The sequence below is a fragment of the Micromys minutus genome (assembly GCF_963924665.1).
Source record: "Micromys minutus genome assembly, chromosome: X".
Lineage (NCBI taxonomy): Eukaryota > Metazoa > Chordata > Mammalia > Rodentia > Muridae > Micromys > Micromys minutus.
In genome coordinates, this window is record NC_137970.1 from 79,358,074 (window position 1) to 79,386,068 (window position 27,995).

Consider the following 27,995-nt stretch of genomic DNA (forward strand, 5'->3'; position numbering starts at 1 on the left):
TTCTGGGTAAGCATTACTATCACCGTGTTCAGATTTTATTCCCTTCTGAAAGAAAAAAAAGTATACTTCACAGTATTTAAATGAAAAATAAACACACGCACAAATTATTGCAACCAAAGATTAAGTAGTAACTGAAAATACTACTCTATTTAATATCATCAGAATTCAGGATTAGTGAGTAGTAATTCAGAAGGAGCAGTTTGGAGTGATAGTAGTTAGCGACAGCTATTCAGATAGTTATTCAAAGGCAGCCCTCATGGCTTCTTGCTCCTTGCGGCGGAACTCCTCAAACGCATTTGCAACCTCTTCCACCTTCTTCTGCATGATGCCTAGAGTGGGAAAGGCACACAACCATTAGTCAGAGTCACATTCCGTGGGCCCAATAACACACCCTCCCCATCCACTAGGACATATGGAACTTTACACCACAACTTCAATAGGATCAAGCTTTAGAAAATTTGAGAGAGAGAATTCATTGGTTTGGTAACTATGAACATAGTGGATGAGAAAATGTTTCCTTTGTTGTCTTTAACTTTGGGGCAATAACAGTTTGCCATAAATTTGTGTTTTATTGGAGAGAATATTAACTTTGTTTTTACTCATTTTTACCCAAAAGGACAATTCAGAGTGGTCAATACACTGAACACATAGATTTCGGTAGGTCTACCTATAAGACACAGATCTTGGAGAATATTTATTTTTCTGTTGTTTCCTGATTATTTATTTACCTTGGTGGTTCTTAAGTTCACTCAGGGGCAGTGTACTGCAAACTGTCATTAGTAGTTACCCTATCTAATAGTACTTTTCTGCCAGGCAAAGTAAACTGTTGAGATTTTCTACAATGCACAAACAAAACTGCTCACTGGGGTTTAGTAGGGGACAAACGATAGTTAAGACTCCCAAAGGAAAGAGAAGTTTTGAAAAAATAAAAACTAAAACTTAATTGATCTACTTTATTTCTTTCAGCCATCCAGAACTGTCTTCATGTTTACCCAGTTTTTAAAAAAGCATCATGCCTTATTTTATCATACAAAATACATGCATTCTGCAGGATCACACTCATAAGAGTGGGTAATTTCAATCATGGCCATCTGATAAAGGGCCAGAACAACAACGAATAATGAGCTTGACAAAATACATCTCTTCTTCTTGTTCTAACAACAAACTGCAGGGTGCAGCTTTCCCCCCTTACAAAACTGTTTTAATGTGATAGAACCCCAAATGAGCAGTCCGAGCCATTAGCTTCAGACTAGAGATGTCAACATAAGTGCAATTTACTAATTTGCTGATTGATACATACTAAATGCAAAGGAGTAGATTTATAACAATCTTAAAAATCAATAAAATGTCAAGAAACACAAGTCAGCATTATTCAGAGAGGCTTACTATAAACAGTTTGTCATGTCTTGGATTCCCAGGACTATTTCTGAATTAACTCACTTTAAATGTTTAGGCCCTTCATTCATTAAGGCCAAAAATTCTATCGCTAGACAAAATGTGAGCTATCTACAAAGACAAGAAGTAGATTCAAGGTTTCCTGAGACTTGCTTGGGATAGGAATGAATGGTAAGTACTAGTAGGCCAATAGGAAACTTGGGAGCAAGAGAAATGTTCAAATATTGAAATGCTATTGATGTTCTTATAGCTCTACCGACTTATCTAAATAGCCAATGACAATGACTACATGTTTAGTAATGAAATCACAACAATCTATTTTCAGAAACAGCCATTCTCCTGCTTCACCTCCTTAAACCTGGGATTGCAGACATAAACAACCACATTTGGCCCTTGATTTTACTTTTGTGCCTGATCAAAAATAAGTTTGGGGTAAGCTTGAATTTTTGTTTATTTTGTGGTCTTTATTTTGTGGATCTTTGTGTCTCTATTAAATATCACTCAGCCCTAAGTTCATTTATTATTTTCAGTTCGCTTATGAGTATCAAGGTAAAAATACTCAATAAAATGCTATCAAACTGAATCCAAGAACACATCAAAACGATCATTCACTATGATCAAGTAGGCTTCATCCCTGGGATGCAGGGATGTTTTAATATATGGAAATCCATCAATGTAATCCACCATATAAACAAACTCAAAGAAAAAAAAACTACATGGTCATCTCACTAGATGCTGAGAAAACATTTGACAAAATTCAACACCCCTTCATGTTAAAAGTCCTGGAGAGATCAGTGAAGCACAATTTAAAATAAAAAAAAGTTGGGGACTTTAAGACTTAACAATGGACTATAAAAACCATTTGTATGTCTCTCTCTCTCTCTCTCTCTCTCTCTCTCTCTCTCTCTCTCTCTCTCTCTCTCTCTCTCTCTGTGTGTGTGTGTGTGTGTGTGTGTGTGTGTGTGTAACAACAATTAACTTACAAAGAGGTCATAAATTTGAAAGAAAGTAGTAGTATATAGGAGGCTTGGGAGGAAGGGAAGAGAAGGGGGAATGATGTAGTTATACTATAATCTCAGAAATAAAAGAAATAAAAATAAACACCGTGGCATATCCAAATATTTAGCTAACTGTCATTAGTAACATGGAGAGATATCATGTATACTGGTCTATCACTGATCAGTTTTGTATCTTCTCTTTCATCAAAAGCTCAGGGGTTGGTGACACAGCTTAGCAGGATAATGCTGGCTGTATAATCAGGAGGGCTTGGGTTCAAGCTCCAACATCTTGGTAAAGGGTGCTTTGGAACTAGAGACAGATGGATTTCTTGGGCCTGTTGGCCAGCCAGCCTAGATGATGAGCCCAATGTCCCAATGAGGTGTCATGTTTCAAAAGACATGGTAGGATGGCTCCTAAGGAATGACACTGAGGCTTACCTCTGGTCTACACACACACACACACACACACACACACACACACACACACAGCAGGAGGTAAGAGGGAGAGACAGACAGAGACAGAGAGGAAAAGAGAGACAGAGATGGAGAGAGACACAGTAGCTTATATACACTCACGTAAGTACACATATACATACTCACATACACACAGGGGCACACACACTGACCCATACAAGAAGTTGATTATACTGTACTGGGTACATGTCAGGGGACAAATACACTACCACTGTCTATTAAACCCTAAACTAAATCAAAACCTAAGGTCAGAGCTTCATTTTGAAAATTACAGAAAAATTAATGCATTTTTTTTGTGAAGAAGTTAAAAATTGTACTTTGTATTTCATGCCAAGAGCAGGTCTTACTGAAAAATCAGGAGTAAGGGGTCTGTAGTAAAGACGGTGTCATGAGGATCATTCTGACAGGAGTGTGGAAACAAGCAGAAGTTAGAATGAGAAGAGAAAGAGGGAGAAGATCACTAAGGTTTGTGCAGACTAAACTCACACATCTGTAAAATAGTCATAAAGATGTAGAAGACTAAAACACTAAAACATTAAGTGTACAAAGAAAGGTGCAAAACACTTTAAAAGTACAAGTTATGCATCAGAAATATGGACTTGGTAGGACTCTCTCATTCCAAATGGTGTTCAAAGTGGAGCAGAAAACAGGATGTATGACTCAGAAGCTGACCCTTCCTCTCCTCTGGGTAATGCTCCCTATTCAAGCTCTACAGAAGATTTGCTTTGACAACTGAACAGGCTAAGCTCTAGATCAGAGATACCAGATCGAGTCAAGGACAGGCATTCTGAATTAAACCTAAGGATTAAACAGAAGTTTCCAAGAGCTTAAGTGTACGAGTTCACAAAGGAGCATGGAGTGTCTACTTCCTGCTCTGTGGCTCTAAGAATGCTGGGTTAGCACCAGCCTAACTAATCTACAGCCAGGAACTGCAAAATTCTTCTCCACAGACTTTGACCCCCTAGACAGAAAGTCTAAAAAAGATAGTGGCTAGAAGTCCTTCAATGATGGGAAAAGAGAGGACTCTAATCATATTATCGCACAGCAAGCTAACAAACTCAGCTACATAATGTTTCATGTTGCTTTAAGTATAAGAATATTTGAAAAAAATTATTTGAGATTGAAACAAAATGGAAAGATGAAAGCAACAAATTAGGAAGAGCAAGGTAAGTTTTTGAAAATACTTAACCCACTCAGGGATGATACTAAATCTATAAACATAAATGAATGTTACTAACTGCACAGGCGCTTGTCATATGACAGGAAGCTCTTGCAACATAAAGGTCATTGCAGAAAGTAAAGATCAACACAAAAGTTTGGAATAAGAAGTAGCAAAAATTTAACAAAACCATGAGACACTAGGAAAAAATAGAAATGTAGATCAATTCAGGGAAGCAAGCATTAGATTAAATATATTTCCAGAAAGTGGAACAGAGATAACACAAGCAAAGAAATGAGCAGAAAGCTCACTTGAGAGCACAGCCTCAGACAAAAAGAACTGAGTTTCTTGACTCATTAATATTAGGCTCTACAGATGAAACAGATTCACATCAAAGTATATCATCATAAATTTAAGAATTCTGAGAAAGAGCTTAAAATTTTCAATAGGGAAAAAACCAAAATGAAGAATCTTCAGAAAAGGTTCAGAATCACAATGGCCCTCAGAGTTTGAAGACAACAGAATGGCTTCTTTTGAACTCCTGGGGAAAATTCAAGACCTATATTATCAATTAAGTGAGCTGGTTGGATGCCTATCTTTTCAGAGATGCAAAATATCAACATATTTACACGATGCACATTCTTTCTGGAAGCTGGGGGAATATGTGACAGTGAAAAGAAAATAACCATTTGTGAAATTAAGAGAAATGCCCTTCTAAAAGGCATTAGATTCAGGGAGAGGTCTCAAGTCAATATTCTAATACCTACCTTAGAAAAATAGAAAAAGGATGAAGTCAACACAAAGAAAGAAAAGGGAGGAATAAAGACAAGAGCTAAGCGCAATAAACGTGCAAACAGAATCACCATAGAGAAAAAAAAAATCAATGAGCTAAAAAGCTAGTTCTTTGAGAGAGAAAAAAAGTCAATAAAATTAATAAACTTCAGGCAAGCGGGAGAAATTTAAGCACAGGAACCACAAATCACCAGGACCACAAAAGAAACAGTACATAACATTGCAAAACTGCAAAACTACTTTGTACTTACAACTCAAGAGAAACAGAAAGCTTTTAAAATATAACCAAGGTAAAATACACAATCAGAATAGTTTTAGAAACAAATGAAACGTTTTCCCTACAAAATTACCCAGGCCCAAACAGATTTACTGAAGATCTACCAAATATTCAAAGAAGCACGAATACCATTTTCCTACAAATCCTAAGAAATGGAAGACAGTGTTGATTCCAAAAGCAGGCAAAGACAGTACAGTATCAAGAGAAAACTACAGACCAATTAATCTGCAGAACACCCAAAATATCTCATATCTTTAAAAGCCTGTAGCAGAGTGTTAGAAAAACAGATCCGAAAGGGCTGATGTTTTATTCCACGTGTGTGTGGCTGACTCTATATTTTAAAAATAACAGTGAGTCCACTATGTAAACAAATTAAATGAAAACCTCTTCTAACAATTGATACTGAAAAAGTATTTGATAAAATCTAGTACTTACTTATGATTTTAAAAAATCAGCTACTTAGGAATACACAAGAATACATGAGCTAATATTACCATCTTAATATAGTAAGACTGAATACTTGCATATATGATCAGAAATTAAAGCAATAAATAAACTTAGGGATGAGTGATATTTAAGAGGAAAGACAGAAAGATCTATAAAATAAAGACCTCAGGAAAAGAAATCTAAGCTTGCCCCAAACTGACTTTTGATGAGGCAAAAAAGTAAATTTAAGGGCCAAATGTGGTGGTTCATGTCTGCTATCCCAGGTTTATGGAAGTTGAAGCAGGAGAATTTCTGTGAGTTAGAGATCAATTTGGGTTACAGTGTCAGAAGCCAACTTTCAAAAGGAAAGACATTTGGACATCATGGTAGAGAGAGCTGATTCCTGCATGTTGTCTTCTGACTTTTACATGTGTTTTGTGGCATGTGGTTGTGTGTGAACATACACACAATATAAACAAACAAACATAGTAATAAAAGAAAATAAACTAATTTGACCAAGGACAGCTTTTTCAGTAGTATTGGATCAACTGAATGAATGCAGGCAAAAATCAACAAACAAAAAGCCATTGATCTAAACCTATCCTACAAAACGAAACCAAAATGCATCACAAACCTTAAAATATAAAATGCAAAAAGACAAAACTTTTAGAAATGAGAGAAAAATCTTTGGGAAACAGATAATAAAAGCGAAACCAAACACTGACAAATTGCCTATAATCAAAATCTGTGACAGGCTGGGTCAATGTCAGTACCCTGATTATGGTATTATACTGCCGTATTGCTAAGATGTTATAACTGAGAAAAATAAGATAATAAGATAAATAAGGTAATAAGAAAATTAAGGTAATAAGAAAAATAAGGTAATAATAAGTAAGGTTTCTGTATTATTTCTTACAACTCTGTGAATCTGAGTTGACCTCAAACCAATTTTAGAAACAAAAAGCCCAACACATATATGTAAGCTATTTTGATATTGCTATTGAAATGGGTTTTTTTCCTCTATAATTGAAGTTGGCCTGGGGACCTCACTCAGAAGCTCAGGCTCGCTTCATACTTGTGACTGTCCTACTTTAGCTTCTCTAGATCTGTCACATATTAAGGTTTTAGCTATTGCAGAACATATCCTACATCTGAGGTTAGGTTGATTTTGACAACTTTGAAATGTTGGGAATTTAATATAGTTGATGTTTCCTTGTAATTCAGAAAAAGGAAGTGAAGAGAAAGAGGGGAAAGAGGATATGACATTATCCTCTGACTATTCATAGCTACTTTTAAGACATTCATTTTACTAAAATTCAAGTAACAGCCGACTATACTTCCATTCTTGGTATATACTTCTGGATAGAGAGAGTATTTCTACACGTACAAAGCCCCTCATAAGAATGTATGTGTTTCATTGCTGTATTAAAGTGATGAGAAGACACTGTGCTTGGTGTGGCACTGTTATTCACACACAATTGATGGAAAAACACAGCTCAAGGAGGGATAAAAAAGAAAGATGAGCAAGTGGCAAAGGGGTCCTAAATTATTGCAGGGGGGTAGCCCAGGCAGCAGAATTATGTTTACATCTTTATGTGATCCTAATTTGGTCAGTTATCAAAATTATCCAAATATCACTCATTGTAGAAGTCTCACTTCAAATATCATCTTCGTGAAAATGAAAACAGCAGCAGCAGTAACAACAATAACGACCCTGCAGTGCCATTTTGCCCATCCTGCTTTTATTTCTTTATCACACCTCACTCTTCTCCCCCTGTATCTTTGGAGGCAGAGATAGCTTTGCCATTTGTGCCTGCTCCAGACTAACATGGAGCCATGGCACATAGGTGTTCTGTTCAATATCTCCATAACATCTACAGTTACAACATCTAACCACAGAGCACTTTGGTTTTTATTTTTCTTCATGTGTGTCTACACAATGCAGTGTGCAGGGTCCCCATATGTGGTGTATGTGCGTGAGTGTGCGCATGTGTGCATGCAGAGGACATTTGTGTCTGTGTATCATTCTTTGCCTTATTCCACTGAGACAGGATCTTGTATTTAATCAGGAGCCAGCCTAGCAGCCAGCAAGTCTCAGCGATCTTTGTCCCCCACCTCTTCAGCACTGCATTTACAGGCAGAACCCAGTTTTTTTGTATCAGGGTTGGAAATCTGAACTCAGGCCCACAAGACTGCATATGCACAGCAAGCACCCAAGCTCACCGAATCATCTCCCAGCCCCAGTGCCTGTGGATGCTACTTCGAGTCTCATAATATTCTGTGATGGTAAATAAAAATGTAGGAAGGTTTAAATAACTTCCCAGAAACCAAAGCTTATGAGAATTCATAGTTAGGCCTGTATAGTTGCCTCTTCTCTAACAGAGTTTTTCCTATTAATGTACCTGCTTGTTAAATGCTGTGAAATTTTTGAAAAGTGCATAATTCACGCATATATTGAAATATCACACTGAACTTCATTGATATGTATAACAGAAACGTGTTGATTAAAAGTAACTAAATGCTGGGCCAGCAAGATGCCTTGGCAGATAAAAAGAACTTGCCACCAAGACGAATGACATGATTTCGAGTCCCAGAGTGAGCTGACTTCCTCCCACAAGTTGTCCTTTGAATTTCACAGAGTCACCATGAATATACAGAGCCCCTCCAAATAAATAATAATAATTTAAAAATCAGATCAACCTAGTGCTGAGCTAAGCATGGTGGCAGAATTGTAGTCCCAACACTTAAAGGCTGAGGCAGGGGGAGCACCATGAATTCAAAGGCAGCCTGGGCTACATAGTGAGACCATGTCTCAAAAATAAAATAAGTGTGTGCTGAGCCATAACTGGCAGCATAATGGTATTTCTTGTTCCTTCAAACACTGGTGCGCTTAACATGAGGACTCTCTATTTGAATACTATATGAATATAGAGGCTTAACTGAAGAAAAGCCACCGGGTTATTTCATGTCTGAGTTGTCTATTGAGCATGGGCCCCCAAACAACATTATCATGAGGTTCCAGTGTATGTATATACGCATGCATGCAAGCATGTGTTTAGTTACTAGCAGGAAGGAAACCACTTTGGAGGGGGGAAAAAAACCCTATCTTTCTCACAAACAATATAAAATCTGGTATTTGTGAGTGATTTAAATTATGTTGCGTATAATTCATGTTGTGGAGCTCTCCGGCTTGAGGAAACTCACTTGGGCACAAAATGTACATAAGTAGGATTAGTGAGAAATCTAATTTTGCAGGTGTACGTATTGAGGGTATGTCAAATCTGGATTTACATACGGAAAAAGAATTCTGAGAATTCCACTCCGAGAATGTTAACCACCACACACGATTTCTTAACGGGAACTAAAGATTTGCTTAATTCTAATGTTAGCCCCCTAATCTAAAGTACAGGACATTCTTTGGAATTGAGGGCAAACATCTGTTTTTTTTTTTTTTTCTGTAAAGAATAGGAGAGATGATCCAGTGGATCATTTAAATAGTGGAAAGACACAAAACTCCATTCAGTTAACTGAAATGGCAAGGCTTAAGTGTCCCTGTGGAGTTTCAAACTCACATTCTACATGAGCAAAGTCCACTTAGGGGGCTTTGGGCTGCTGTCACAGAGCTGGCAGAAGCCATTCAATTCTGAAGTAACTGGAGTGGAATGTTCAATTCCAGAACATAAGATATGACCTTACCAGTCCACCAGTGTCGGCAAGATTGCCCAAAGAATGTAAGAAAAGGAAGAGGCAAAAGGAACAGCCTCAATCAGTGAATCTGAATCGGAGCCTAGTCTAGAAGATGAAAGAGGAAGAGGCTCAATTGCAATTTAAAGGCATCTTTTGGTACTTTAGCATTGGACGCTCTCCAGAAAAGAGAGCTGAAATAACTAACAAAATATCCTGCCTTTTCTGTTTGTTCGTTTTGACACAAGGTCTCATACAACACAGGCTAACCTTGAACTACTGATGACCTTGAACTACCGATTCTTCCGTCTTTACCACCCTCACAAAGGTAACAGACCATGTGTCTGCACCATCATGTCTAGCTTTAATAAAAAGTGTTTATTTGAAACAAGGTGTCACTATTAGACTTGCATGGTCTGGTACTCACTGTATAGATCAGGCCAGTCTAGAACTCAGAGAGATCCACCTACCACTGTCTTCCAACTGAGGGTAGTAAAGTGTAATACCACCATGGTTGGTTAATAAAAATATTTTTAAAACCACTTATTGGCTGAATCAAAACTGCTTTAAAAACATCTAACACACACACACACACACACACACATACACACAAAACCCTTCAATTTGAAACTGTCACCTCAAATAAGAACCATTAATATTGGGCAAAACAAAAGCATAATTATAACACATTATGCCAAACAGTTGTTCTAGGATGACCTTAAAAGCATTTTATGCAAGAATTACTTAGATACAGCTGATGACTAAGAATATTTAGCATAGAAAGTAAGTTAGGAACAGACATAGGACTATACTTTGGACATATAACAACCCTCAAGGCCATTTTAGTTACTCTAAAGATAAGTCTTTCTGCTCTAAATAACAATATGAATGTGAGAATCCACAGAATAACTATGCAGCTCTAGTCTTTAGGGGCCTGCAATGATTACAGATTTAGTCTTAGAACCTCGGGATACCTCATGAAAGAAGCCAAATACTAAAGTCTCAAATAATAGTGTTGTTTTCCTGGCCCGTTCCTTCATTATGGTGTTATTTGGTGATTATGAATAGATGTGGCGATGATTTGGAGGTATATGAAGCAACAGGAAACATGAATCCCTTATCCCATCTCCATCCTCCTCCAGAAGTAGCTCCACATACTTAAAACAAATAATAAATGACCTCAGATGGATTGCCAATTCTGTCCTAAGTGGTCCCAGAAGACCTAGAGTTGCTGCAGCTTCAGTGGCTGCCAACTCAGGAGACAGACAAGGGACTGCAGCACCATTGTCGAGCCAACCTTGAAATAATGCTGCACACTTTTACAAAAAGGAAGACAAGTTGAGGGAGCACAGGCTTATATCTGTGGCTACTATTTACATATTTCTTGGCTGAAAAAAAAAACCCCACAGATAATGTCTAACAGTAAATAACCATCACATTTGAAACCCTGCATATGCCCAGACTCCTCTTAATTTGATGCTCTCTGATCCCCCTTTTAATTCTGCCCTATCCCTATGGACTATTGTAGGAGTTAGAGATCTAAAGGAGCCTGGCTTTCCACACCTTTGTGATGTTCAAAAGTTCATTGGACAAGGAAGTAAAGAGTTAACATATTTAACGCGTATGTGCTGTTCAATTTCCAGCTCATCTTCATTTATTTCATTTATTTTTCTTTTGAAATACAATGGGCTCTTTGAAGTAACTTTAAATTCATGGAAAATATTGCCCAGATAAAGAGACTCAATATACTCAGAAGTCCTACCCTCACAAGCCTCTCCAGCTACCAACATCCCATATCAGAGCAGTGTCTTCAATATCCCTGATAAACTACCATTGCCACCCAAGGTTCATGAGCAGTGTTGTTCATCCTACAGGTTTTAGCAAAGGTATAATGATAGTTATCCATCATTAAAGTGCCACAGTAAACATTTTTACAGCTCTGTGACTGCCTATTTATTCATCACCACACCCACTACTGATCTTTTTCTTTTTCTTTTTTTTAAAACTATCTTTACAGTTTTGCCTTTTACAGAATGTCATATATTTGGAATCACACAGTATATACAGTCTTTTCATTTTAGCTTTTCTCCGTTAATAATATTCATCAAAATCACTTTTAAAGAAATGATTTTTCAGTTAAATATGTGATCTTTTTCATATAACCGCTGCCATGTTTTATGATGGAAAAATTTTGTGCCAATATCACAGACATTAAGTTACAAAAACATTTTCCAGGAAACCTTTAAAATAAAGATTTGATTTTATATGATTTAATGATTTCTTTTTAGTAAAATATAATTTTTGTATTGCCAGAAGAACACACTCATTCATTTTTTTTATAACTGCTCTCTGAAAGTGAAAAAAAATGGACTAATTTAATCTTAAACTTTCAGTCCACAGAACGTTTCAACAGACACGATCCAATTAGCTATTAAAAAGGAAAATAAAACAAAAAGAAAAAATCCTCTCCTGGACAACATAATTAAACCCCGCCATGCTGCCTTTCTTGATTACCTCATTTCCTGCTATGAAAAGAAAAGGCTTGTTGAGTGGGGATGTCAGAAAGAAGCTTGCGTTATCAAGAATGAACAGGCTTTTCTCATTCTTCAGCACAGCTCTTCTCAAATGAAACCCTCTAGACTAGGGGTTCTCACCCTTCCTAATGCTGTGACCCTTTAATGCAGTTCCTCATTTGTGGTGACCCCCAACCATAAAATTATGCTACTTCATAACTATAATTTTTGCTGCTGCTATGCATCAAAATATAAATATTTTTGAAGATAGAGGTTCACCAAAGGGGTCATGATGCACAGGTTCAGAACAGCTGCTCTACATTTCTCTGGTTCTTCAGCACAAATAAATCTTTACCAAAAAGGGAATTCTTACTAATCTCAACTCTCTACTGCCTTATTCTTGCTATCGATTTTGACTAAGAGCTTCACCCAGACACTGAAAATTAACATCCCATCCAAAATATAATCTTATTTTGACTATCCTGTCCTCCACTTGTTTGGTGCATGATTAAAATTTGTTTTTATATCTAACAAAAGCTAAACTGTTTGAAAAGCATATCAGAATTAAAAATACTGTTTTTCACATAAGGACCTCTGGGTTCTGATCCGAATTCTTCTATCTATGTCTTGGCTGTGTGTTCTAAAGAAGTCATTAAAGTTTTCTGGGCCACATTTTTTTTTTCACTTATATAAAGTAAATCCCTTGCAACACTAACAACTTTAATTTTATAAAGGAAACACTGGCTGGGAACCTTGCGGTTTCATTTATAACAAAGAGGATCCCCGCCAAGAGAAAAATCACTGCAATTTTTCTTTATAACCTAAATTACCTTGCAACACCCCTTCAACTCCACCCCAAAAGTATTGTTCACTGTAGAAAACAAGCCACACACAGGAAAACTTTGAATAATCTCATTCCTTGGAATTGTATGGTTATTAACATTTCCCTACTTCTTAGCTACTCTATCACCTTCTCAATGTAAATGGTATTTAATTGAGAACCTACCTGGAACTAACTTATTTAGATCCAGTTTAATAGCTACCTTTGAACCCCATGACCTTTCTTATCTCCAACCTCCTTCACAAGCAGCACAAATTTTAACAACCAGTAACTAGTTCTTCCCAATATAATTTACTGACTACCAACTATGGATTAGATACTAATCAAAGAAACTTATACACTGCTTCTTTTAATCTTCAAAAATATTAAGGGTAGGTATTATCTATCTTTTGTTTTGGAGAATAAAAATAAAGGCTCCAAGAGACTAAGTGTATGCTAAAAATAGGTAATGACTTGACCTCAATTGTGTGTGTGTGTGTGTGTGTGTGTGTGTGTGTGTGTGTGTGTGTGTGTTATTCATCAATACATGGAGTAATAAATTTTAGGAGTATATAAATATCTTATTCCTCAATCATCTTAAATTTTATAGTTTCACCATTATTGATGACCCTTGCCTGAATCAGCTAACATAGAACACAAATACACAATCATGATTTCCCCATTGACTTAAACAACTAAAATGCTGAATTTCATGGTATGTAAATTGTACCTCAATACGACTATTTTTAGAAAGTTAACAAAATAACCTTTAGTCTTTATTTGGTTCATTTTCTGCTAGCATAATTTTCTGCCAAGAAATGACTATCAGTATTCAAGATAAAGATGAACTTAAACATATTCTGTGGAAAACTTGGAATTATAGTTTCCTAATTCTATCACTTTCTATAATTATTTGTTGGCACAATTTTGCAAAGATTTGCTCCCCTTTACATCTCTCAATTTTCTTTTAAAAGGTATAATTTTTACTTTGTGAGGTTTTGCATTTAAAGTATCATAATCTATCATTGCTATTATTTTCATGTACAAAGCATACTAACATAGTAGTGTAAATCCCATGTAATCCCATGTAGTAGTCTTAGGTGTTGGTGGTATTTTATAAGTGTGTTGCCATTTCTTTCTTAACCCCAAAAAATTGAGACTGGACTATCATATTTATTGTTTAGCTTTAAGGCACAACAACTAAGTAGAATTATTCTACTTTAATCCTTTATGCTTATCTGCCTATCTCCCAGTCAAAATCCCCAAGATACTTGCATTTTATGGGTTTTTCTGTTCCAGGTGTTTTTCCATAGTCTCTCCAGGACTCTCTGCACAGGGCAGAGTCCCACTTCCTTCCTCTCCTTCCTCTGCCCCCCCCCCACTCCCCCAGGAGGACTTCCAGCCCTATTCTTTCCCCTGGCCATTCATTGGCTGATCAGCTTCTTTACTGACCAATCAGGGAAAAATTGGGGAGTAGTGTTTTGCAACCAGATATGGGGGCACAGAAATCAGCATTTGAATAATCCAGGGACAATCTTTACATAGTGCACAATAATATTATGCCTATACTTATATTCTGGTATAACATTATTAATATTAGAACAATGTTAATTTCTTGCACATCTGAAGTTTTCATGTATTTCCCTCCCTTAGTTCTGAGATCAAAGACCTCCAAGAAGAATAACTTTCTTTTAAAGGGAATTATCTATAGAAACTGAGATCTTAGTGCTAGATATGTTCATTTATCTGTCAGTGCTTTTAAGCCCTTTGCATGCATACAGCAAAGCAATATAAGTTCATTACTCATATTTGAATTTTAAGTTTATATGACTGTGTAAGAAAAATGACTTGTATCTCATTTATCAATACAAATCCTAATTTTTATTGACATTAGTATATGTAAACATTTGGTTTATTCTGCTATATCTATAAAGTGACCATGATATTTGTTTTATAATTCTGAAGCTAACAAAAGTATTAAGAAAGTTTACTCATTTTTGCATTTAATTTCATTTTCAATTAATAAAAATGCACCACCAAGAACACTCCACTCTAGGATGCTGGAGATGGCTCAGTTGGTAAAGTGCTTGCTGCTAGTATCACAAGATCAGTGAGCTCCAGGCTCAGAGACTGTCAAAAATAAAGCAGAGGAAGATACCAAACTTCGACTTGCCCAGTTTCTACAAGCATGCACACACATGACCTAAACACACATCATGAAAACATATACATTCATACCCTCAAACCCAAATCATTCAAAAAAGAATGTTTTATTCAATGGTTATCTGCACTGAGTATGCTATAAATTGTGCTGTTTTGGGGTGAGGAGGACTACAGTATTTGTCTTTCCATTTGGGGTCCAATTATGAGTATATAAAACATATGTTTTACCAAGATCAAAATTGTATATAAAAGATAAATGCGCTTAAGTCAGTGTGGTCACTGAAAGCACAACGTGTGTTATACATTTTCATACCTACAACAGTATGTACAAAACAAACTCTCACCTGAGTTGTGACTAATCCATTGCAGAGATTCCATATGAGCATTCAGAATTTTGCAGATCTGCTCCAGCTGAAAATAAACCAAAGCCTTTTAGACTATGATTATTGTAATGTAGTAAACAAAAAAGAGAGCAACAGAGGAAACTGAAACTAAGAAGCAACATTTCATTTTGTTCCAGTAAGTGGTGCATTAACAATGAAGTACATATTAATGGTGTTTTGCCGTTTCATATTTATACACTAACTTTATGCATTAGTTCAATGTATTCACTTGGTAACTGTCAAGAATTAGATTCCTACAAATCAATAAAAAATTGACAAGCACAATATAAAAGACACTGAGAAATGTTTCAAAAAACAAATAAATAAATCCATTTAAAGTTAATAACTTCAAATTTGTCAATCAAATCTGCATATTTGGGGAGACACTGGCTTTTTTTGTAGTACAGACTGGCCTGCACTTAATCATGTAGCCGAGTCCCCTCCTCAGCCTTCTGAATGATATAGTAACAAGCATGGCCCCTCAAATTCATTATTGAAAAATAATAACATTCAATACTCAAGTACAGGTTGATTATTCCTTACTCAAAATGCTCAAAATAGAATTGCTTCAAACTTTCTTTTCAAATTTTGGAACACTGCATTATATTATAAAATGAAATATCCCAGATAAGGGAAGCAAGTTCAAACATGAAAATTTGTGTCATACATATTTTGTACATATAGCCTGAAGGTGATGTTATATAATATTTATATCATACCTGCAGTTTTGTATGTATGTTGATTTGTTTGATCATTTGTTTCTCACGTGCTACTTTGACCACCGAGCTATACCCAAGCCTAGCTATACCCATATTTTTTTACTCTGACCCATTTCATGGATGTGGATTTTTCCACTTGTGCACTATCTCTTCACTGAAAGAATTCTAGATTTTAGAGCATTTAAAATTTCTCCATTGCAGATTAAGAACACTCAATTTGCAAGTAGGAAAAAATTCGCATGTTAATATACACTAAGCAGTAATGTAAATAGGCCCAAATTTACAAATGTAATTTTTATGTCACACCAATAGTTTAAAAATATTTATAGCATTTTACAGTTTATTCAACTTCTGGGAGCCTACCCAACTCTAAATATAATTGGTCATTACAAGGCTATATTAGATAGCTCCAAAATTGGAAATAATATCACCATCAATAAAAATGTTAAATAGAGTATGAAATTCATGTCCAGTGATATATCTTGGCATTATTAAAACTCACACTGTCAAAGAATGACTAAAAGTTTTCAAAAAGGACCATGAAAACAGAAGGTAAAAATCAATATATTTATGTTTCTGATTTTGTTTAAATAGAAGAACTTTTGTGTGTTTGTCAGCAGTGTAAGACTAGAAGAAATGCATCAATATAAAAGAGAGGGATTGGTAATATTGATGCTTTAATTTTCTTTATGGATTTTATAAAATTATAATTGGGTAATAGACATAATATGTTCAACAAAAATGTACATATTATGTGATCTTTCCCATTCATTGAGACACACAAACCCACACATAAGAGTAATAAAAGTCATTAAATCTCAGCACTGTGGATGCTGGAACACAAAGCTCCTATTTTTGTACTGTGAGTGTGATGATCATCACATTATCCCTAGGAACATTATCATTCAGTAGGTGTGATTTTTCTGTTCAATGATTTATGCTATCTGAAAAGAGAGATGATCTCTCACTTCCTTTGTCCTGATATCACACAGTAATTACCCTTAACTCACTCATCTTAAACATCTCCATTATCCCTACCAGGAAAAATGAAAACAAAAGACTGTTTCCTAGTCGCCATTAAAACAAAATAATCATGGGCCAAGTTGAGAAAATGACAAAGATAGATTTTACTAACTCTGTTGACGACACTTCTCACATTAATTCAGCACTCCAGGACTAGACATCCGTTCTGCTGTGTCTAAATCTGCTTATATTTATCTATGCATCAGAAACCTATCCCAGCAAAACAATTTTGGATCTTGGAATTACATGCAGAGACTAATAGAAATGTACTTTGTTGACTCGTGATCATCTTTGTGAACACAGGGCAGATGGTAGCATTGGTAATTCCAGACTAATTTATATTTGTCATTGTTCAATTTTAGATTGATTCTAAGTAGACAATAGCACTGTTTTATGGTTGAAAGGGACTTACAGATCATTTATTCTATCCTTGACATTTTACAAACGAAGGAGCTGAGACCCAAGGAGATTATGTGACAAAATTCTAATAGTTTCTCAGCTATAACTGTCTTTTCATAATTAAAAAAAATTCGGTAATAATATGTATGCACAGAACGAACTGTCTGCATCTAATTGGACAAAGAGCTTGCTAGAGAATAATCACCACTTATGTATATGTTATTCATTCTCATCTACCCAGATCTAGCCTCACTCCTACTTATAATTAATGAGAAAAAGCACAATAGGCGCTCCTACAATGGGAGATTCCTCTTAGCTTTAGTCCCATTGAGTGGGAGTGGGGGAAATGAGGACTTCATTTAGGCTTCTGAGACAATAGGTGAAGATAGGGGGAATATGCTCTTTATTACTGGAGTATAGAGGACTGAAAGAGAAACCCCCTACTTCTTTCTTACTGCCAGATTGATTCACAGACTCTCAATTCTAAAAGGATCCTCAGTCATACATGTGTAAAATATAATGTATTTGCTTTATGAACTAAGGAGGATGCTCTGAAGCAGTTAGAAACATAATGACAACATTTAACAGAAAATTTCTATGGGAGAGTGTTGTCTTAATAGTTAGGTCACTATAATTTAAAAATATAAATTAGAGTGCCTACATATGTCCAACAGACCTAGACATATCTGTTCATATGTACAAGAGTATGTAAATAATTATATGGTATAAAAAATTAACTAGTAAGTGAAAAAAACACACCAGGATCCATTTAATTATGCAAAAAGTAAACCCTGAATAACATTGAGAGACATTTATTTTACCCTCCCCGGAATAACTACAAAAATCTCACAACTGTAAATATTTACTAAATATTTACTGTCCCACTAATCATGCCTAAGGACTTCATATCTCTAGAGGGCGGATAAGGAGTACTCTGGAGAACAGGAGAATGTGACTAATTAAAAAAACCCACAGAGGGCTAATTTTCTATAAAATCTTGGCGTCTAAATCAAAGGAGCAGGGAGCATACCGGTTCAGCAGCATCAGCAGGATGCACCAGTGAATTCAGGTAAACAATGATGTCCCTGAGTTCTTGAGACATCCTCCTCAGCTCAGCATCTATCATTTCGGCCAATCTGTAGCTGCAAAGGAAAGTGAATGAGATTAACAAGAAATGTTTTCTCATGTCTACTGTTACTGATATAGAGAGATGTAGTCGTCAACTAGATCGGTTTGGACTCTCCTACAATCAGATTAGTTTCCAGTTATGATCAAGGACATATGGTCTCAGATTCAGTGTTACCACCATGACTTAAGACTGCAAAGGCAAAGGCTTTATAGCCTCTGTTTAAATTTCTGATGAGTGTTACAGCAAAGGAACCCTTTGATAGAACCAAAATATATGCATAGGACATTTAGATAGACAGGAGTCCATTGTTCAGTAATAGTCAGTAGTGAGATTTCTTCAATGATTGTGAATACATAAACTTTCACAGTGAAACATTCATTACATGATATGCTATAGCAAGTAATAACAGATATTTTGAGAAACAAGCTTCACAACAATAAGAGGTAGATCCATCTAAGTTTAGTTTTGAACTGATCAGTGGCCTAAATTCTCAAATATTTTACTCAAACTGCTTATGAGACAGACAGAGAAGGGAACGAGGAGTGACGGAGAAAGGTCGCTTGCTTGCTTGCATGCTTTAGTCTGGACTATTGATATGTTTACAAGAATTAAAAGCAAAGTGACAATTTTTCAACCTTATTATCTATAAAATTAAAAGACTCATTTAAATTCCTTGGTAACTGTCCATTGCTTTCTGTGCCAAATCACTTATATGTAATGGATTGCCTAAACTGTTCAAAATTCTGGTGAAAGTATTATTGCAATATAAATTTGAGTAGAATACAAAAGAACAATTGGGAAGGAGTTTTTAAGGTTTTCTTCCCCAATCTACAGTTAATATATTTTAAAAATGTGTTTATAAACAAAACCAAACAAAGACTATAGAATAAAGTAGAACATGGTGATACATTCCTGTAAACACATCACTTGCAAAGAATAGGTAGGAGGGGCAAGCTTTTTAGGCCACTCTTAGCTGTTACATAGTTTGTGCTAGATGAGACCTTCTCCAAGAACAGGTAATAAAATATACTGTCAGGTATGGTGCTGCAAATCCTACAGTCCCAGTACTCAAGAGGTGGAGGCAGATGGATCTCTTGAGTTCAAGGACAGCCTTGGTCTACATAAGGAGTTCTAAGTCATCCATGGATACATAGCCATACTTATCTCAAACAAGAAAACAATGTTTGTGTGTGTGCGTGCGTGCACACACACTCACATGCATTGTGCATGTGTGTTGCACAGAAACAATGCCAAAGAATAGAGCAAATAAAGAAGCATAAAAGAAAAAAACCAGGAAAGAGAAAGAAAACACAGACAAAAACATGGCTGAAATAAAATGGAGGTCAGTACAGATTAGCCATACTTATCCACATTCCTACAACAAAGCATCATTTATCAAGCCTTATAACAAGTAAGTTCTGCTGAACACTTGCAAAAGCTCAGCTGGGCACTGTGATGTGTGCCTGCAGTTCCTGCTACTCACAATGACATAAAGTGACAGAATCACTTTAACCCAGGAGTTTGACATAAACCTGGGCAAAACCGCGAAGAACCTGTCTTAAAAAACAGAAAAAAAAAATCCAAAACATAAAAGCCCCATCTCAATTCACTAACAAGCCACTGACAAAGTGAGCCCAAGTTAGTTGCAATTTAGATTATATAGTATGTTCACACAACATCTCTTAATGCTGTCTAAAGTGGCCTGATTATCAAATCACAGGTCCAGAGACAGAGTTACCATGGGAACCCTGACAGCGAACAGTCACAAAGTAAAAACTGAACAGTACACAAATAAAACATACCTAGTTTAAAACCCTGACAAAATCACTCAATTTTTTGAAAGCCATAGTTCATCCTCAAATTATCACTCTGTGTTTGAAAAAATCAAATAATGTATGACTAAAACCATTGTATGAATATTATTTTAGGTTTAGATGTGCCAATATGAGGCCAGAAATATTCCATAATACTATGTCATACTTTGTATTTTCACTTTAAGAATACACTTGACAAATATAAAAGCTTTATAGGAGATAAACATGAGCTTGAGATTTATAATAGCGAATGAAACGCTATAAAACAAAGCTGCCAGAATGATTTCTTCATTTGCAAGCATCTGCTAAAGATAAACATGGTGCAGTCAAACAGGCTGGTAAGTACCAACTAGAAATTGCCCTTTCCTACCAGTATTTATTTTCTTCTTTGTGAGTCAGTTTCTCCCTCCTTCAATCTTTATGTCGTTACTTACATTATCTCATACTCCTTATTCACAAACATCATATTAAGACGACCATTCTGCGCCTTTAAAAACTCCTCTATAGGAGTCAACATATGCTCCAGTTCCTTCTGCTGTAACAGGATAACATCCAAATCTTGTTCCAACCTGAATAAAACAAGCCAACAGAAGGGCTAATGCAAGCAATTTTGGGAAGCAAATTAAATGCCAATTAATAGCAAGGGGCAAAAAAAGAAAAGCAGAACAAAAGCATCTCAACTTTTTCAACCAAAGACATCAAGGGCTTACCTGCTCTGATCCATTTTCACTCTTTCCATTTCGTTGTACAAATAAGCAATCTTTAAAGAGAAATAAGAACAAGATTATGTTGATATTCAAATTGTCTCAAAATTTTTAGAACAATATACATTTTCTCAAACATCTCTCAACTACCAAACACTTCCTAATTCGGAGAGCATATTCATTCAAGAAAATGTTTTTTAAGGTACTCATCAATATGGCAACAGAAAAACTAATCACAAAACCAAAGTCTATTCTCCTGTGTTTATCTGAAAGTTCTTGTACAATACAGGGAGATGAATGAGAATACCTTCTTACCTCATTACCAGATTCAATCATTGCAGCATGGTTCCAAAAGTTGAACTGGTTGGCATGATAAAAATAGAGTTTTTCTTGCTCCTGTAGATGATAGTTCCACCTGTTCACCATGCTGTCCAGAGGACCATATGTCATCACAGGAGTTACAATCGAGCTGGAATACATAAAAATATGATCATATTTATGAAAGTATAATCATATTTTAAAACAAACAATACAAGAAGACCAGGGGAGAAAAGCCTGTGGGGAAATTCTCCAATCTGCTGTCCAGCAAAACCATAACATGTAGAGATGATTTTCAAATATCCAGTTGAATTCTCTGAAAATTATCCTAAAGAACTAGAGCAAATGAATATGTCTGAAGATGTATACTAAATCAAAATATAAACAGCTAAAGCCAGGGCCACAGTCTGCTTCTGATCTCCATGCTATATTGGTAGCACAGTATGATGGAAGCTCCAGAAATTACTCATCTAAGTCAAAGTGTGATTCTGAGTATCATTCACAAAAGACAGGCATTTCTTACCCACAAGGTATCATGCAGAACTCCAACTCCCTTGCTGATTGTATTAAGAGCTGATCTCCCATATTCTATGATCAGGGTAACTAGGCCAAACTCTGATTGTAGCAGGGGTAGTATCAGTGGAGCTCAATGGGAAAGTAATAGGTTAATACTTTCCTGGCAGAAGCATGTATCATTCTAATTTCCTACTAGGGTACTAATGGGGACATATAATGCCAGAGTAAAGCTAAATCCTCTCTCAGAAGCAATAAGATTTAATAAGAGTGGGTAAGTCAGGATTAGTCAGTAGGCTTCTCCATCTGCTCTGGTATCCTAGAGACCCAGTAGAGAATCTAACCTCTGAAGACTGAACATTCTAACACAAATTCAGACTGGTAAGGACTCCCATTTCCTCCACTCTGGAAGTCAAGTTAAGACTTCATGGGGAGTTTAACCTGCTCGCTAATGGGCAAAACCAAAAGTGGAGGCCAATCAGAGAAGGACTATCCTCTTTTTTTCTATGAGCCTTGTATCAGCAAGACCCAAATGAGGGCCAAGCCACCATGTCAATAGAGTATCCATGAGGCCAAACAAGTAGCATAAAGGTAAAATAGTTGGTATTCTGAGTCTTCTGTCAGCATAGTCCCAGTAATTGAAATTTTGCCTACCCCTATATCAACTAAGTATTGAGGTAGCTCATCACTTGTCTCTTCCGCTGGTGTTCCTAGCCCCATGTGCACGCTGGGCTTACATTCCTGCAAGAGCTAGTGACTTGGTGTGATACAGTGTCCCACTTTCATGGGGAATGAGTCAGCAGAGCTCAGCGTTGAACTTCCACACCACCTATGTGCACTGAGGCAGTATGACTCAGGGTTCCAATTTTGCTGGGGGTGGGGCAAGGTCCAGTAGGAAGTGAAACATAAAAGCACACCCACTCTTAGCATTAGATCTCAACAAAAGGGCCATCTAATGAAAATAAAGAAGATACAAATAGAACCCAAATACTCCTAAAATAATAGACATATGCCCATGACACAATAAAAATGAGACATATCAAGATCTTGGGAAATCAGCACTCCAAAGAGAAAAAGCCAGTAGCAGAGATAAAAACATTGAGAGGTATCGTCAGGTGTTCGCAACTGTCTGAAAGGAACTTTAAAGCAGCCACTAAACATGTCTGAAGAGGGCAATTTTGAATTCTCTTGAAATTAAAAACAAGAAACAAAGAAAGGGGGATTATAAAAAATACAAGGGAAGAATATACAACTGAAAACTTAAAATAAAAAAAAAAACAGGAATAATCAGGGCTCCTGAGAGGCTTGACACCAGACTGAGCTTACGAAAAACAAACTCCTAAATGTAATGGCCGGTGACTAAAATGTACCGAACAACATTTGAGGGAAACAAACCAATGGGAAATAAAAGTCCTCCGGGGCACAGGAGGGCAGTAATAGTTGAGATAAAAGTATATGCAAGAGAACTTCCAGAAAGAGAGAATGGGCCTGAAACATTATTGAGAAGAAAAAGTTGCAAAGGTCCTGAGTTTGGGAAAAGGCATAAACATGCCAATTCAAGAGGTAAACAACCTAAACTAGGATAAGTCACAAAAACCCATCCTGTGAGGCGGTTGTGACAGCCACTATGTTATGGAAAGAGCTCTAGAAAAAATCCGTGGTGAGACACATAGTGATTGAACTTCTGAAAGGTAAAGATGTGTGCATTTGTGTGTGTGTGTGTGTGTGTGTGTGTGTGTGTGTGTGTGTGTGTGTGTGTGTTTTAAGTCATGGAAGAAAAACCTAAACAGAAAAAAATGTGCTTAAAATATCAGAGCAATTGAATGATAGCTGATTTCTCATCTGAAATGGAAAAGTTAGGGTTGCACTTGTCGGTGGGAACGAAAACACAGCCTTCTGTGCTGTTGTGTTCAATCTGTACATGGACGAAATACTTGTGACAACACTAACAAAGTAGGGAAGTAAGTGATGGGTTTCTCTAATTGGGCCAAAATGGTAAAAAGCCACTATGAATAGACCATTTAAGTTACATATGCATACCTTAATATTCATAGCAACCAGTAAAGATGTATATGAAAAAAGTATTAAAAGCACCATATATACAACAAGGTAAAATCCCCTAAAATTTTCCATCAATGACAGTTAGATTAAATCCAAGGAGAAATAGAAGACAAGTCAAACTAGCAATCAAATAACCGAAGAGCAGAGTCAAGCTGTGATAGTCAATAACCACTTTAACCATAAATGAGCTAACTATAGCAAATAAAATACAGTGGTTGATATTGCAGTTTAAAAACATCCAACATGGAATCACACCAAGATATGAAACATTTAACAAACAACTATAAAGGGCACTAGAATTTTCCCAAAAAGAAAAACTGATAAAGCTAACAAGAGAAAATAAGACAAATCCAAAACTATTTAGTTGAGAACTTCAAAAGCTACTTTCCAACAACCACAGGAATTACTAGACTGGAATAAGACAGACCTTGAAAATCTTTACATATAATAACAGAAGCACAGGACATTAAACTTGCTAAGATTAAAAAAACATAATATTTAGCTTTCTCTGGAACAGTCTGTAACACAAACCATTTCCCCACACACAGGAAGTGTGAGCAAATATAAAATAGCTAAAATCATACGGAACATGTTCACTGACTGTAACTAATTCAAGAAGAAAAGAAGACAATCTCAGAACACTTGGAAATTAAGCAACATGCTTCCAAATAACCCACTGCTCGAAATGAAATCAGAGCATAATGAAAGATGCGGGCCACAGGAAAAGCAGTGCGAAGGCTATTTATAGCAGTGCTGGCTGCCATGAGAAGAAAATGCCTCAAATCAATAGGCTAAGATGAGCCCTTAAGAAACTAGCAAAAGAAAATGAACCCAATCCAACCAGAAGAAAAGAATCAGCAGTGGATAGCCGGGAACCTGAAAACAGGCAAGTTTTACAGATTAATCGATGAAACAAATGCTGGTTCTTTAGAGAAACATCAATAAAATTCATATAAGAAAGACCCAGGCCACCAATATCAGAAACGAAACAAGGATATGTCTCCAATGTAACAAAGACAATAAGGGAGGAACTCAGATAACTTGATGCTTATGAATTTTGGATTTGTTCCTTTAAAACCACACACTGATCAAGCTCATTAAAGATGAACTAGACATTCTGGCTGGTTCTGGATCCATTAAATAAGTTTATCTTTAATTTAAAGGCTTCTGCATGAGATGTGTCTGGGCTCAAGAGTTTTCATTAAAGAAACATTTAATGAATCAGTATTTGATCATTTCTTTGAGAAAACAGGAATAGGAATACCTCCCAGAGCATTTTGTAGGTTGTAAAGCTGGTACTGATTCATTGAATATTATTCTGTTGCCAAAACTTAAAAGTAAAAAACCAAATCCACATGTATACACACAAATACATATATAAAATTCAAAAATAAGTAAAATAGATATAATTGTATCAGAGCCAGCCAGAATGGGGAGTGTAAGGGACAGAGGTAACAGATGACTGTAAGGTCATAGCAGGGTAGCTTCACATAGCAACTCACAGCAATTACGACAGCATTCACAAGGCTTGGGAAAGCCCACACCAGTCCAAACCCCAACATGGAAAGGGTAGGTAGGCATCAAGTCCCACCCTTATCTAGACTGTTGGGAGAAAACCAGTATGTTTTCTTTAGGAGTTGAAAAGGAAGCCCACACATCCAATAATATATAGTCAGGACAGACTGGACTTCTTGATAGTTGTTAAGAAAAAGAAAGGGGAACAAAAAGTTGAGTGAGTAAGATTGGGGTGGATCTGGGAGGAGTTGGAAGAGAGGATGAGTCTGAATCAAACCACACTGTATTAAATTCTCAAAGAACGAAAGAAAATTTGAAGATGTATATCAGCAGGCATTAGAATTCAAACCACAGTATAACCACTTCACATTTGTAAGAAGGGTAATAAAAAGTGTCTTCAGCTCCCTAAGTTGTATCTTGACTGAATCAACATCAAAATTCTAGCTAGTTTTATTCTATGGTAATACGAGATTCTGTCATTGAAGGAACTATACAAAAAACACACAGGATATTTCATATAATATGCAAGTTTATCTAAGTTCTAGAGTTCAACTGTTTGAATTTTTTTCATGACACACACATTACAAAGTGTGTAGCCATTAAAGTATTACCTGATCTCTATGTGCTCCGGTATTCTATAAAACAGGACCCCAAAACAGTATCTATTTCATAGGGTTATTATGAGTATTAAATGATATGATGTTCTTAAAGCATTACCGTCTTCCTAACCATGCAGAATTGCACAGTAAAGTATAACTATTAGTTGTACTAGAAATGGTGGTATTGTAACAGTAGTACAGAAACTTGTTGACTGTTCACCTTCCAGAGCTACATTTTTTAAAAAAAGTCCTTCCCTGTTCCCTCAACTGATTTATAAAATACTAGTTTAAAGTTACCCATGCAAGTATGGTAATATACGGAGTATATAAAACAAAACAGAGAATTTCCAATAAACAAACTTACTTCACAGTCATGGTAGCAGGCAGAGCAGCCACATTGATCAAGCCAAGGTTATTAAACCAAGGTGATGCAGGTGGTCGCACATACAGGTTGAAGCCACTTGTAATTGTGGTAGTGGTATTGGTGGTAACCGTGGTAGTCGTAGTTGTTGAGGTTGTGGCTAGAAAATAAAATAGACAGTGTTGGTGAAAATTTAGAGTGTTAGTAAGGGATGAGAAACTTGCCTCAGTCATTCAAGATTTAAAAAGTGTGTGTGTGTGGGGGGGAGTCCTTGTTAATAAGAATTTGAAATAAAAGCCATGGATTTGAACCCAACACTGTTGCAATATGAAGTGATATACTGCACACCAGGCATCTAAATTAACCTTCATGCTGAAAATTAAAACTCCTGGAGAGATTCATTAAAATATAAAACAACTTAAGGAGCTCTATAACCATTAAGGGAATTCAATCAATTTTCAAAACTCTTCCCATAAATATTGAAAACTCTAGACCCAAATGGCCTCACTGGTAAGTTCTTTCAAAGAAGAAAAATAATTGCAATGTACACAAAATCTCTGTACATATTTTGCATAATAACATGACTGTATTTGAAATATTAATTCCTACAAGTGAAATTGCTAAATCAAGAGGCTGGTATGCTTTAAAATCTTAATATGTCTTGTAAAAGAAACCTAGCAGAGTGATTTTGAAAAAGCTGTGGTCTTGTCAATAGGGAAAAGTACCCAATTCTCTACATTGTAGCTAACACTAGGCACTTATCTTTGGCACCCTCATCAACAGAAGCCTCTTGAAGTTTTACTTACATCCAAGAGTTCTTTTATAACTTTGTTGTTGTATTTAGTCTAGAATGCCTTGCCCTCTCATAGATTAAATCTGAACAAACATCCCAGCACCAACTAGGCATGTGCATAAAAATACACCATAGGAAGGCTCTAACACTTATTCTTTTGTATTTGTGACAGACAATAAGGATTTCTTTTATTCAGGGGTACTTGGAGAGCTTCCTTGCTTATTCTTTATAGTTATCTTAAAACACCATATTGTTAGTGACAGAGATGCTAAAATGTGTCATTATAACATATTTACTGTGGTGGTCTGAATGAGATTAGTCTCCATAGGCTCCTACATTATTGACTACCTGGCTCTCAGTAGTTGGAACAGTTTGAGAAAATTAGGAGGTGTGGCCTAGTTGGAGGAGGCGTGTCACTGAGGTGGGCTTTCAGGTTTTCAAAAGGCCATCCCATTCTCAGTTGGTGCTCTCTCTGCTTTGGGGCTGTGGATCATAAGAAAGCTCCCAGCTGCTGCTCCAGTATCATACCTGCCTGTCTGCTGCCATGTTCTATGCCATGATGGGCATGGATTCTAACCTTCTGAAACTCTAAGCAAATCCCAATAGACTCTAAGAAAACCCCAATAGACTCTTTTCTAGAAGCTGCCTTGGAAATAGTGTTTTACCGCAGCAATTTAAAGGGTACCAAGAGATATAATAATAATAATAATAATAATAATAAAAACATCATAGCTAAAGTCATGATAATGAGCTTTATGCAAAGCTACTACTGATATCAACAGTGGTAGATAAATTCAAACTTAGTGATTATTTATAAGATACAGAAAATCTATAGCTTTTATTGAAAAACTGAGTTAAACTGACTCATGCAAAATAACAGTCATTTCTTTAAAACAAGTGGAACTTACCTGAGAGTTCCTGAGAAGCCATGCAGGCAGGAACATATGGCATTGAAGGGAACAT

At 36.2% G+C, this 27,995-nt stretch overlaps 1 protein-coding gene across 1 annotated transcript; it reads right to left on the reverse strand.

Moving 5' to 3' along the window:
* Positions 1–195: 195 nt before the first annotated feature.
* Positions 196–27,995, reverse strand: NUP62CL (nucleoporin 62 C-terminal like; the record flags this gene model as incomplete). The annotated part of the gene is made up of 8 exons (XM_080910832.1): positions 196–329; positions 15,046–15,112; positions 18,256–18,367; positions 20,603–20,737; positions 20,879–20,928; positions 21,188–21,341; positions 26,243–26,399; positions 27,941–27,995. The coding sequence occupies 8 exons, from the start codon at positions 27,993–27,995 to the stop codon at positions 238–240; spliced, it is 822 nt and encodes a 273-aa protein (XP_080766958.1). The 3' UTR covers positions 196–237.